General features: G+C 42.1%; 1 protein-coding gene across 2 annotated transcripts; it reads right to left on the reverse strand.

Moving 5' to 3' along the window:
- Positions 1 to 2392: 2392 nt before the first annotated feature.
- LOC102708461 (serine/threonine-protein phosphatase 2A 65 kDa regulatory subunit A beta isoform) lies at positions 2393 to 10015 on the reverse strand. 2 transcript variants are annotated; one of them, XM_006660389.3, is made up of 13 exons: positions 9865 to 10015; positions 8389 to 8803; positions 7762 to 8008; positions 7203 to 7315; positions 6967 to 7046; positions 6710 to 6851; positions 6543 to 6623; positions 6301 to 6405; positions 5261 to 5443; positions 3947 to 4039; positions 3044 to 3183; positions 2893 to 2959; positions 2393 to 2783 (listed from the first exon to the last, which is right to left on the reverse strand). In XM_006660389.3, exons 2-13 carry the CDS (start codon positions 8779 to 8781, stop codon positions 2676 to 2678), a joined length of 1752 nt encoding a protein of 583 aa, XP_006660452.1. In that variant the 5' UTR covers positions 8782 to 8803; positions 9865 to 10015; the 3' UTR covers positions 2393 to 2675. The 2 variants fall into 2 exon arrangements, with proteins under 2 accessions (XP_006660452.1, XP_006660451.1); XM_006660388.3 differs by having other exon boundaries at positions 2393 to 2795; positions 9865 to 10014.
- Between the last annotated feature and the right edge of the window lie 4298 nt (positions 10016 to 14313).

Below are 14313 nucleotides of genomic sequence, written 5' to 3' on the forward strand. Positions count from 1 at the left end.
ACTCCTCAAAGATATGCATCGTGTGGTTTGATAGCGTATCCTTATCAGGTGAACTGCTGCAACTATTCTATGCTTTTAATTATCTCTCGTATTCTAAGTCCGGTTCGTCGATCCTGACATCATGTTTGGTGATTGCAATGACAACCATGATGAGGATTGATGCGTATAGCAATTTTTATCTTTTATTTGAAACCCCATATATTCCGCATTGTCATGTCCATTACCTCTCATAGTGAGATAAACCGTGTGTCCCACAAATATTAGCTATAAAAATTTAAAATATGAATTAATATGATTTTCAAAATAACTTTCCTAAACTAAAATCCCCTTTTGGGGGAGAGGGTTGGATTGTTAGCGTGGATGATTTAGAAGATATAATTGGGGGACATGTATGGTTGGGTTTCATTTGTGTATTTGGCGAAATTTGCATATCTTAACCAAACCTTTCGCATGGGCTCGCCGTGCATTTGTATGGTCTAGAGAAGCTTACTTGTCTTATATATATTTATATATATATATATATATATATATATATATATATATATATATATATATATATATATAATTTAGTAATTCAGAGAGCATGTGCGCACAAGCAATGGGTTGAAGTTGAAACGGGGACACTCGAAGGCAACCTTTGAGCCTTAGGTGTGTTCGGTAGCACCTCTTCCTAACGTCCATTCTCTCGTATTCCACGAGACAAATGGTGTTTTTTTTAAAAAAAATATTCGAGAGTTTCTTTAAAATAATATTAATCCAATTATTAAGTCTTTTAAGCTAATATTCCTTCCAGTTTGATAGTTCTTATCAGTTTTCATAATGGCACAGTCTTTTAAACATATATGTGATTTTCTATTAAATATATATAATAAATAAAATTTTACTTCAAGTATTCTTTATGATACATCTATACATATTGCTCCAGTGTTTTCAGACTAAATACTTTAAATATTATTAATGAAAAAAATTTGACCACACTTGTTCAAAACAACGAGAATTATCGAACCGGAGAGAATACTTAATTAATTAATCATGTGCTCGTCTGCTGCTCCGTTTTTCCTAGCGAGGGGAGAAGTTCCCAACACATTCCCAGTGAGCATTTGAATCAGCAGTCGATTTATTTGAGTATAATAATGAAAACATTAAAAATGATTTATTTGAATTTACAGCCGATGTAACTTGTTTTACGCCCGATAGCCAGCTTTGACTAGAAAAATATTCTGTTTTCAACATGCTGTAACTTTGTGACTTCAGAATATTGCGTGTACTTTGAAACATGATCAAAACTTCCTATACCTTGAAAATATCAGGCAACTTGAAGATACTCTCGAACTAAAGTTTAATTTTAATTTGAAGCTTGCTTTAAATGAGTTATACTTGCAAATAATATGCTCATCTTGGTCTAGACATACTAAACCCAAAATCTGAATCCTGTAACTAGCGTGCTTTGAAACTTGAGCGTCAACATCAAGTTTGTTAACCCGTTATTCTAACTTTCCGTTATACAGGAAATACAGTCGTTATCAGTATATATATGATGAGTAGAAGTTATCAATCATGCCTAAACAGATCAATCATCACCCAAAAAACGAGACTATTGGAACATAGCATCGAAAGGTGACATTAACACTGACAAGTTATCACGCTCAATGCTATGATGGGCAGTGGTAATACCACAGTAACCGCCCTAAATTCAAAAAAATAAATTAAAGACAATTTAATTTTTTATTAAATTTAATGTGATTTTATATTTTTCAACAGTGCTTTCACGCTGTTTTCACTAGGGTAGGTAAGGGTGCCTCCCATTGATTCATGCCATTCAACTCGTATACATTCTTTCCCCATTTAAGCTGCCTAATTTCGCTTTTTAAGAGAAAAATTAAAACAACTTATTTATAACCAACAAATTAAGTTATGAGTTGAGCCTTTATATACATATTCATATAGCAATTCAAAAGCAAATATAGTAAATTGTGATGATAAAACCATAAATTCAACAAGTATATCTCTAACACTAAGACCTAACACCCATCTTTTCGCTTATACTTATAAACCAAAATTTAAATTTTTAACCTTAAATTTAAAATTAATTTTATAGTTTTCTCACCGAAGTTTATTTTTTCAACTTAACTTTTAGTTCACTAAGAATACATATGTAAATTTATTTATAAATTATTTTCGTTTGCAAACATATCATTTGAGATTTTTCAAGAAACACCCAAAGAATAACCCCAGGCGTACGAGTAGGCCAGCATACTCAAAAGAACATGTGATTCAGTTACGTACAGAACAAGGCAAACGCCTAAGCACCGGGACGGTATATCCGAGAGCAAATTTGATTAACGGAATATTAACTTCATCACAGACATCACATCTCAGCAAACTAGCAATCTGCACAAGTAGCATGTATTTAGAGAGATGCAAACTAATAGTGGCCGCATACATTAAAATCACAGAAACCATGGTGCGACCCTACCATGTAAACAAACATAATAATGTCTGATCTTGCTCAATTACAACATCAAACACAGAACGAGGGGTCTGAAACATTATCAGCATGGATAGTTGGTCTGTTACTGGGGCTAGAAGGAACTCTTCAATCTAAAAGACAAATTACAAGTATTCCAAAATTTGGACTAGGAAAATCAAGTTCTAAATACTGGACAAATAGCTAGTTAGCTTGACATCATGATTTGATCGCATGCCTGAAGGGCCTGGTTCGCATAGTATCTTACATCCACATCAGGGTCCTCACTAAGCTCAACCAGGCATGGTTTCACGTTCTTCTCCACAACCTACAAAGTAAGTATTCATAATATACCCCAATAACCTGTAATTGAACTATAGCATTACAAACAAAGGTATGGTGATGAAAAACACTGAGAAACTCACAGATTGATCAAGGATCGGTATAAGTGCCTGCAGAACCTTCGCAACATTGAACTTGATGTTTGGCACTCTGAAAATTTAGACAAATATGCATGTCTCAGTAAGGCCTTGATCAGATGGGTAGCCTATGCATTACAGCTTACAAGTAATTCACCTGTCCTTTGAGGAGTTAATCACGACAGGAAGCAACTGCTGACATGTGATTTCTGCACCCATGACGGGGGCCAGCAATGAAATAGCTTGCAGGATGGTCATGCGGTATAGATAATGCGGGTTGTTTATCTTCTCCAGCACCTAGAAAATGTAACATGTAAGCTAGCGACGCTAGAAATTTAAAAGGAACAAACATTATCTTCTCCAGCATCTAGAAAATGAAACATGTAAGCTAACAAGACTAGGGCTGCGTTCGGCTCATCCCTTACCAATCCCAGATTCTCTCGTTTTTCGCGTGCACGCTTCCTGAACTGCTAGACGATGTATTTTTTGTGAAAAAATTTCTATAGGAAAGTTGTTTTTAAAAAAGCATACTAATCTATTTTATAATTTTTATAATTAATAATCAATTAATCATGTACTAATTTACTACTACGTTTTCCGCGCCAGATAACTAACCCACATATCTATCACCCTGAACGTAGCCTAGAAGTTACAAGCAACAAATATATATGCAGTACTTCACTGTATTTGTTTGGACAGAGCTAGACGACTCAAGCAAGAAACTGACAAAGAACGAGCTCTGTTTGAACAGATTATTCTGTACTTTCTAGACCAACCATAGCTTACCATAAAATTAACTTACAGCGTTAAGTTCAGATTATGTTATCAGGAGCATTGTATTAAATTCTCACCCAGTGTAGATGAGCTTCATAGCTCACCTCTACAAACCTTCTAGCTTGTGTGCAAAAAACAAAAAACAAAAACAAGACAAAACGATGAAAGAAATAAAATAAATTCACTTCCACTAGAAAACATTAAAAAAAGGGCCAAGCAGCATGCATGTTGTGATATTTCACCAATGCGAATACTATGACTAGGGTTCAGATATTATGTAAGGAACCTGAGGGATTATATGCTGCATCGCCCAGTCTGGACCAAACTCCTCAGCTAGGCGCTTCAAATTGTTTGCAGCAGCATCTCTGATCGAGAAGACCTAAAATTAAAAGTACAGTCAAGACTTCTGAAATAATAGGTTATCAATACCTCTTATTCGTTCTGTGTACAAATATATAATTCACTTAACACAGAAGCATGGTATAATTTCTACAAACTAAATGAACAATAATGAAACTTCTCTTTCAGAAGAATGACAAGCATATTTCAGTTTATGTTGATACAAAAGGATACAATGATATTTAGATTACACTGTTATAAACTTGAGCAAGAAGAGTAACAAATATCATAGCAATTCAGATTTGTGTACTTACTTTGACATTTACAATTATCATAATAGCTTATCTAACAAGAGATGCAGCATTTTTCATTAATACCTTATCTAACAAGAGATGCAGATATGTATGGTCAAATACAAAATAGTTTGAGAAAATTATTCGACATGTTTGTATGTTGATGTGTCTTTTAAGGCCCGTGTGTATTGTAGTGCTTGCAAGGTAATAAATAGCACTAGTGTCCACTAAGGCGCCTGCTATAGCGGCCCTAGTGTATTGCGGGCCACTATAGCGAAACGCAATTCGACTTAGTGGCCACTATAATGTGACAATGGTTGATAAGGTTGGTGCTTCAGGTGACGACAATAAATCCTGAGTTGATCAGTTGTTTTGTCTCACATGACTATGTGTCCCTATGAGTCGTGGCATCTAATGAGTGGAAACACCATATTTGCCTCTAAATTTAAGTTAAATTGGAACAAGACACCAAATCTCTAAGTGTAACTAAATCTCTATTTACACTATTAAGTTATACGAGCAATGCAAATTTGCCACTGGTTTGAACCGTTATTACAAAAAATGTTTATTGATTTATCACTAATATGTTACCTAGTGCTTTCTTAGTGAATATGAGTGATTGAAGAGAAATTCACACAAAACGAAGTATCTCATTGGCGAATGATAAATTAAGTATTAGCCGTTGCAAACATAAAAAAGAATTAATATGATTTTTAAAAGCAAAATTTACATAGAAAATTTATACAAAAAATACCATTTCGTAGTTTAGGAAGCATGCCCATGGGAAACTAGGGTAGTATTTCTCATATGATGTGTTGCCCAATGGAGCCTTAATATGTTAGAGATTCATTATTCGTGATATAAAGTGAATTCATCACATTAGAATGTGGTGAACAATATACAGATTCAGAGACTGAAAATTACAGTCATGAAAATATACTGATTTGAATTACCAAAGTATAGTTTACCTTATCTTCCAACCATTGCATGCAAAGTGCACCCAGCTTGTCATCGAAGAATCCAACACCTAATTGACTAGCCAATAAAGGGATGTACTCAATTATTGCAAGCCGAACCCTCCAGTGCCTATCCTCTGCAAGTTCTACAATCGCTGGCAACAGGGATTGTGACAGCAAGTCAATTCCAATAACCTGAAAATGAACAAAAAACAGTATTTTTTAATTACCAATGAAAGGACTTTATCGGTGAGATTATATAGAAGCAAAACTGACAGTGGAGTGCGGCTGCTATTGAATGTACGCACTGAAGTGTACCACTGCAGGTAGCCAATACCTTAACGGTAGGGACGCAACGAGAGAATAAATAAAAGTGAATGCCTACCACCACCATCACCCCCCCCCCAAAGAAAAAAAGTGGGGACCAAAAAATATAACACCCCAAAAGAAGAAAACAGGCATTTTACGCCCATTAATAATTGTGTTTTGGACATAGTAGTCATTATTTTGGCTGAAACACAGAAACTATTGCTCACTTCTTTTGCTGGTGCCATGTTAATTAAAAAGTAGATGATTTGGATGGCAACATCGTAACAAACACTGCCAGAATCAGGTTGGGTTACCCTTAAGGTAAAACTTTAGCCAACTTCTATGGTTGAAGAGTGTAAAACTTCCAATATCCCAGTTGAGGATTAATTTCTAGACTAGATTAAACTCAGTACTTCACACTAACAAAAACTATAGGAACGTCCTGAAAGACCATAGACTCATTTCAACATGCATATAGTATAAAGATTCATTTCAGAATGCATATGTTATTTCTTAATTGCTGCCTATATTTGTTACTGACATGTGGGCCCATTAGTCCCATAGTACTTTGTTCTTTCCACAGAAAGCTGAGTTAATAGAAGTGGTTTGACATGTGGGTCTCACAGTTATTTTCCTTTTAAAAAAATAGGAGGGAGTTTGTGGTGGGTGGGTGCACGATTCACCAAACACCACCACTACTCCTTTTTATAGGAGTATAGATGAGAAAAACAATAGAAACTGACCTGATTAACTTGATCAAGCTTGCTGATTATATTGAGCCGAACATCGGGAAATTCATCCTTCAGCAAGGAAAGAAAAATAGGAAGAAGTTGTTCGATTGTAGCATCCTACAAAATTCCAGAAAGAAAGAATGTCAGGTTTCCAACAATGAAATGGTAGTAAATAACTCAACAGTGAGCTGTTGTCAACAAATAATTTGCACTGTTGAAAAATGAAATATATGAACATATATTGCTTGTAACACCTTTCCCAAGACAGGGGCCATTCCCATAATAACTGAAGCCAAAGCTGAACGAACATGCTGAGATGAATCCGATGACAATTCCTGCAGATGCAGTTGGCGAGTAAGTTTGCTGGGAATAAACAACAGCAGAAAACCCATGAACGATGTTTGGTAAAGTTTTGTCCCACCTTGACACAAGGAAGAATATGCTGAATTGCAAGCTGTGGGCTTAAAATCCTACAGAACTTAGTAACTTTTCCTGCAGCTGCTATCCGCACTTCAGCCTCATTGTCACGAAGGAGGCGAACATATGCTGGCACCAGATGTTCTCTATTATGAAACACGAACATGCAACAAATGGAACACAAAATCAGATTACAAAATTATGTATTCAGGATTGATTTTGATAGATAAATAAAAATTGAGGAAAGAAGGCACATAATACCTAGAATGTTCAGGACCAGCTGCTTCGCAGAGCTCATACAACTGATTGGCAACCATATAACGAACTCGCCACGATTTATCCTATTTAAGGAGTTACAGAGTAAAATTGGCATAATTATGGTAACACATAACACAAAAACAACTCTCTCTAGTGACTAGAAAGCTGTCCGCAAATAATATTCTATATGATATTATCAAATAGATGACACTGTGTTAACAAATAAGGGTATAATTTACCTGGGAGAAATTGACAATGACTGGAAGAATATGTGCTACACAGTCTTGTGGTTCTAACAATTTTCCAAGTGCAGCGCAGCCTTCAACTGCCAATAAGCGCACGGAATCTTGATCTGGAAATAAAAGCCAGTCAATATTGTTAGATACATTATTTATGATGCAGAACATTAATGATAAATGTCCCAATTGGTTCATGCATTATTTGCTCCAATGAAAGGCTAGTATAATAATTTCTGAGACTTTGTATTGATATTTGTTATCTGCATTTGCAAGAGTATTTGATCAGGACAATTGGGATTCAAGGCCTAAAGAACTGATCAGAGACACAGAAGGATAAACAACTGTACAAATTGAACAACAATTACATACAAATAGCTCTTTATGCTAGTTGCTGGTGGCAAATTGAAGTAGCAAACAAGCTGGCAAATGGTAATTTAATAGAATTAGAATCAGCAATGCAGCACCGCACGGGTTATTCAAGAACTATTATGTCATGACTCATGAATGTAAAGTATGAAAGGGCAAAAGATACTATGTGAGACATGCATGGAGAAAATACCATCTTGGGTTAAATCATCAAATATAGACATGACTTCTGTCTTTAGATAGGTCTGTTCAACTGTGGCAGCAAACTTTCCAAGATTTGATGCAGCTGCCCTTCTGACCATAGGCATGTCATCTTGGCATAGTTGACCATAAATGTTCCTCAATTCTGCCTTTAATTGATCAGGGGAACTTGGATATGCTATGTGGAAAAGACCACAAGATGATACACGAGCTGTAAACCACTCACCAGCTGCTAGCCTCTGAAAAGAATAATGCATGGTCAGCTGAATACAACACGGCGTAGTACATAGTGTATATATAGACGATTGACTAGTGATGCTAAATGGGGCAAGAAAAAGGAAAATGATAACATGATAACTAATGTCATTACGGCAGTGTTTCCTGTTAAAATTTGCAAGGTGTTAATGCTGCTATGGAGAGCAATCATCTAATATTTAACAAAATTCTGATGAAGAAACAAATACAAATACAAATGTCAAACAAATGTATATCTGATAAAAAAATATAATGCCAAAGAAACATGGCACCTGACAACAAGTATAGTGAAATTGGTATCAACTGATAAATTTGGCAATTCCACAGAAGAAACCAACATTTTAAAAAATAATGAAACTCTTACCTTTACTACAGGAACGAACCAGTCTACAATGTCACTTTCCTTCATCTGTGCTCCAATGCGGCACAGAGATTCAACTGCCTTGTCTCGGACACAGGTTTCCTCCACTGTACACAATGTCTCCAATGGTGGGAGCAAAACATGGGCATGTTCCACACCCCCAACATAAGGAATGAACACACCCAATTCTTCAGCCATAGCAAGAAGCACCTCGTCTTCATCGTCATTATTTTCACTGAGAAAAGGAATTAATTCCTTTCGGGTCCTTTCTTCCCCAAGTGCTCGTGCAATTGTGGAGAGCCTCCTAATGGAGTTCAGACGCAATTGAATATCTTCATTTTTAAGCTCATCAATCAGTATAGCAATGGGATAAAGAGGCTCATCCATCGTAGCCATCAGGCTGGCTTATCGAGGATTCCTACAATTATAAAGCAGGAAAGATTTTAGTGTGCTATGGTCAGAGAGATCTAGAAATAACCATGATCATATAATTTTGGCATGTTGAACACCGTTCCAACAGAGGAACAAATCCGTGTAAATGTAAAAGGTCAATAGTTCATTGCATATAACTCACGAAATCAAGTATAAAGCCTCATTAAATTAGCATATGTTTCAGCCAAACCAGCATACAATATATTATTTCCCTATTAATAAATATTTGTTGACTTTCATCAGATGTAAAACAAAGATGGCGTCTATTATCTACACAAGGTTTCAGGAGAAAACAACCCTCACCAAATCTAGACATTCTCAGGAGACATCAAACACAACTGATGAAAAGAAATTATTGTGTCATCAACAGATCTATAAACGTGATAGCTAAGGCATAAGAATTTTAGTCTGTGAATGAAGGAAGCTCCGAGAAACTTAATTCGAATTAGATCAGCGACATCTCAAACCACAAGTTGCAACGCCAGAGCAAGCGGGTATCTTTGATGTGCGAATCATCCACACTGCGAGTGATTCAACCATCAGTGGAACAAACAAATCGAAACACAATAGACCAATACCGCCGTCACCTTCGCAGCCACCGCCACCATCGCACAAGGATCCAAACGCACGTCCCAACTAGAAGCGCACACATCTACTTTCACCATCTCAATCCGCCCAAATCACAACCCCATAAGAGTCTCACTATCTCAATCTGCCCAAATCACAACCCCAGAAGAGAGAGATAAGAGAGAGAACAAACATGACTCGCCCCAATCGCGTCAAAAGCAGCCCTACCCCCATGAAACGGCACAGATCTAGGCAGAGAAACCTCAAGGCGACGAAAAAACACGAAAAGAAATGGCAAAAAATAAAGCACCCGCCAGCGAACGGGCGGTCCACCCCATCATCCTTGACGCCGGGGAGCGCCGATCGGGAGAACGGCGAGCCGATCGAGGTTGGGGCGCGGCGTAGATCTAACGAACGAGCACGAGGACGGGGACGGGGACGGGGAAAGGGAGGTACGTTGAGCGACGGGTGGATCCTCACCTCGCGGGGGGCGGATCGGCGGCCGGAGAGACGGCGAGGAGACGCGGCGGCGGCGGCGGCGGCGGCGGAGGAGGAGCGGCTCGCGAGGGGTCGCCGCTGAAATTAGGGAGAGACCGAGAGAGATGTGGATGGGTGATGTGGTGCTGCGGAAGGAAGGGGATGGGACAAGAATAGGGAAGCTCGACTGGAGGGGGCGTGGGGCGAGGGGATTGGAAGATAACAATGGGCCGGGCCGGGCCGGGCCGGATTGGCTACGTAGAGGGCTAGAGTAGTTTTGTTGTCAATATCAGTATTTGCATGGCCTCATTTATATGGTCACATTTTTTTTCATTACTGGTTATTATAAATATAAATGAAAAAATAAATTTTTTAATACTAAATTTAGAGTTTTTCATCGTATCTTGCTTTTCAGTTTTTTTTAAATTACTAAGCACACATATATAAAAGTTTTATTTATAAATTATTTTTTGTTTATAAATATATTTTTTGGTTTTTTGACAATAAAACTAGTCGATGGCCTTGTATATCTATACTAATATGTATAAGGAGAATTTCATCCATTAAAACTTACCTAAATTTTTAATGACATTTCTCTGCCATCAGATCAAACCATCCAACGGCTCATAGCAGTTGCAATCCCATGTACCTAGCAATGCTACGCATGACTCACGTGATCCATCAATGGACCAAATCGATTTGATATTCCTAACCATCAACACAACCATGTGGGCACTCTGCTCCAGGTCACACTATGATCGCTACCGCTCTAAATTGCACAGCACCATGCCATCCAACTCATATTGCCTTCAGACTACGGGCTCTATCGTTTCACAGTTGTAACTGCTTATAAATCAAAATTTAAATTTTAGAACTTAATTTTGAACTTGATTTTGTGGTTTTTATCATGGTTTCTTTTACACATTTTGCTTTTGAGTCGCTATGGACACGTATATAAAAGTTTTATCTGTAAATTATTTTTCATTTGCAAAAATACATTTTCGCTTATTTCTCCAAAAAGCGAAACGCATGGGAGCGTACGTCACGTAGCGAATCACTAGCAACCAAAGTTCCTGTCATCAATTCCCCTTCACCACCAACATTGTAGACTACCATCGGCTAGCCTAGTTTCTGCTGCACCTAAGGTACACATGAATCGTCAAATATGCATGCCTCCGTGCCCATCTTGCTCGTCATCGCTACCACCATCACCTGCATGGTTGGGTTTGCTGTAGTATCCATACTTGATGTAGTACGAACTCCTTAGGAAGGATATCCTAGCCTCTATGTTTGGGCACCTGTTGATAAAAAACATGCTGGTGGTACTCATTTTCGAAAAGATTTGCCCCTGTTAACCAAACCTTATTAGGAAAATGGTAACCATGACTCCAGTATATGAAGTGTCGCATCCACACTAGTGGCTCTTTTCTACTATTCTGCATGTGCCCTGCTCTCCATGGACTGCACATGAATCTTGACGAGACGCTCAATGCCTGTAACGCCCGGAGTTTTATCCCAGGCCTAAAATTATAAAAGAAATTCGTAAATAACAATTGGCTTAATTAACTCAGGAAAAATCCCTCTAAAAGGAATTAATTCAACTAAATCGAGGCTCGCAAATCAACTAACTGGATTTAAATTCAAATTGCAGAAGTATAAAATTTGGCCAAACAAAATAATTTAAAATTCGGCAAAAATGGGGTTTTCCTTTTTCCCTCCTTTTTCCTTTCTTTTTCCCTTCCTTCTCAAATTGGGCCGAAGTCCAATTTTCCTCCCTCTTTCTTTTTCCTTTTTCTTTTTCTTTTTCTCCTTCCCGGGCCGGCCCAGCCGAGCCGGCCCACTTCCCCTCGGCCGGCCCAGCCGACCGGCTCTAGCCTCCTCCGCCCGCGCGCGCCTCCGCCTGGGCCACCGCCCGGCCCAGCTCGCCAGCTCGCCCACTCGCTCGCCCGTGCTCGCGGCGAAGTCCGTCTCGCCTCCCTCCTTCCTTGCGCCACTGACAGGCGGGTCCCACCTGTCAGCGACCGAAACCCCGCCTCCGCGCCAGCCCGCCCCCGCGCCGCGTCGCGCCGGCCGAGTCCACCTCCGCCCCGACACCTCCGGACGCCGCGCCGCCGCTGCAACCACCGCCGCAACCGCCGCCGCCGAGTTCGCCGCGTCGTCGACTCGGTCTCCACCGGCCGTTCCGCCCTAGCCGGCGCCGCCACCCTATAAAATCCCCGCGCCGCCGCCCCGCCGCCACTTTTCCCCTCTCCGCCCGAAGCTTCCCTCCGTCGCCGCCAGCCGCCGATCTCCTCGTCGGCCGTCGGACGTCGCCGCCCACCCGCGCCACCACCGCCGCCCCTACCTCGCTGATCTCCCGCCGGCCTCCGTCGCTGCCGGTGTGCACCCGAGCGTCGTCGCCGCCCCTTCGTCCCTCCCGCCGCCGTGCCCGTCGTCTCGACGCCGTCGGCCGATCTCGTCACCGCGTGTCGCCAGCCGCCGCGCGTCTGCGTCATCACCTCAGCCCCGCCCTCGCCGACGCGCCGCCACCTCTGTCGCCGCCGGTGAGCGTTTCCCCTCTCCCTCTCCCGTTTCCTCCATCATCGCCTCCGAGCTCACCCCCGCGCCGTCGTCGTCGGACTCCGCCGGTCGCCGGCGGCCCCTGCCAGACCGTCGCCCAGCTCCGCCGTCATCACGCTGTCCTCGCGCCACCCGCGCCTTCCCGCATGGCCGCTCCCCGCGCCCGCCCGCCGTCGCTGTGCCGCCGTGCCGTCGTCGCCGTGCGCCGCGCTCAGTCGCGCGCCACGCGCTGTCGCCGGACGCCGGTCATCGTCGTCACCGTCGCACCTCCGCCCTTCGTCACCATCGTCGCACGGTCGCCAAGCCCCGCTGCCGGCGCCCGTCACCGTCTTTCCCTCCCGCCGCTCGTCGCCGCTTCGAGCCGCGCCACCCCGTCGCTGTCTCCGCCTCCTCCGCGCCGACTCGTCGTCGCCGTTCTCGTCACCACCTTCGCCATCGCCACCTTCTCAGTCGCCGCCACCCCTCCGCTCGCCGTGACCCCTGCCTCGCCGTGCGCCGCCGCCCGTCGCCTCGCGCCAGTACTCGTCGACGCCGTCGTCGCCCTTCGGTCGCCGGTCGATGTCGCCGACGTCGACGCCCTCGCGCCGCCGGTCATCGCCGTCGCCACCTCCCCCTTCTCCTCGGCCCTCGCCGTCTCCGCCGCCGCTAGCTCCCGCCGCCGGCCGCGCTCTCCACTCCCCTCCTCTCTGTTCCAGCCTCGCTGACGAGCGGGCCCCACCCGTCAGTCGCTACCGCGCCCTTCCTTCCTCTCTCTCCTCCCCGGGCCCGCGTGTCAGCCTCCCACTTCCCCTCTCTCCCACTGACAGGTGGCCCCCACCTGTCAGCCGTCAGCTCCTCTCTCCTCGCTGACGTCAGCAGCCCCATTAATTGCGCAATAATTGATTTAGGACTTTTCTGTTTAGCTAAAAAACCAGAAAACTTCTAAAATTCATAAGTAATTCATCTAGTCTCCGTTTAGGTCCATTCAAGTTTCATTAAATCCAGTAAAATTACCAAGAATCCATTAAAAATAGTTTCTTTCTCTGTTTCAGTAGTTTTATAGCCTTTTGTCGTAGGTTTTGACCCCGTCGCAGCGCCGTTCGTTCTCGAAGTCGTCGCCGAAGTTCCTCGTGGGTCTAAGCAAGGCAAGTGACACCCTTCTTTGATCATATTGAACCTATGTTTATAAAATTCATCGTTTTACATTCAAACATGCATTGTATTCAAATGTATTTACTTTATTTATCTATTGGGCTTTTACCTTTATACCCGTTGATCCCCATTTATTATTATTGTCATCCCAGGGTTAATTTAACTAGAATTAGGGTTAGTCAATGCTTAGCCATGCTTAGTTCAACTAGCTCACCAATTCTTATTTGATTATCGATTAAACTTTGATAGACCTTTAATGGTTGTAATCATTATTAATTCCCCGATGTGGATTAATGACAACTAAAATATTGCTTATGGTGGGTTGTGGGTGCATGGTTTTGAGAGTCGTGCCCATGGCAATCAAGGACCGGTTCTCAGGAAACCCTGAAGGTCTTACACGTACTAACCACAAGCCAGAATGGGCAACGGTGAGACTCGTAATCTAGCTTGTCCCTATTCGACGTATCCAGGCAAGGGTAGGCGTGATGGAGTATGGACGGGCAATCGTGGTGTAACGAAAGCCTCTGCTGCTTCCGGATCTACCAAGGCACAAGAGGGGACTGCCCGACTTGGTGTAAAGGAGTGGGTGAAACCTGAAGTGTGGTACGATTGTCTAGGGAGGGTTAGGTGAAAGGTCTTATCATGGTTTCCGTACTGAGGTATCGTGGTGATACGTTGGGGCATGGTAACATGCTTGGGAGCCATGTCTTGTGGGTAAAGTTGTACACCTCTGCAGAGTAAAACTATTCGAATAGCCGTGCC

Source organism: Oryza brachyantha, chromosome 9 (assembly GCF_000231095.2).
Source record: "Oryza brachyantha chromosome 9, ObraRS2, whole genome shotgun sequence".
In the NCBI taxonomy this organism is placed as follows: domain Eukaryota; kingdom Viridiplantae; phylum Streptophyta; class Magnoliopsida; order Poales; family Poaceae; genus Oryza; species Oryza brachyantha.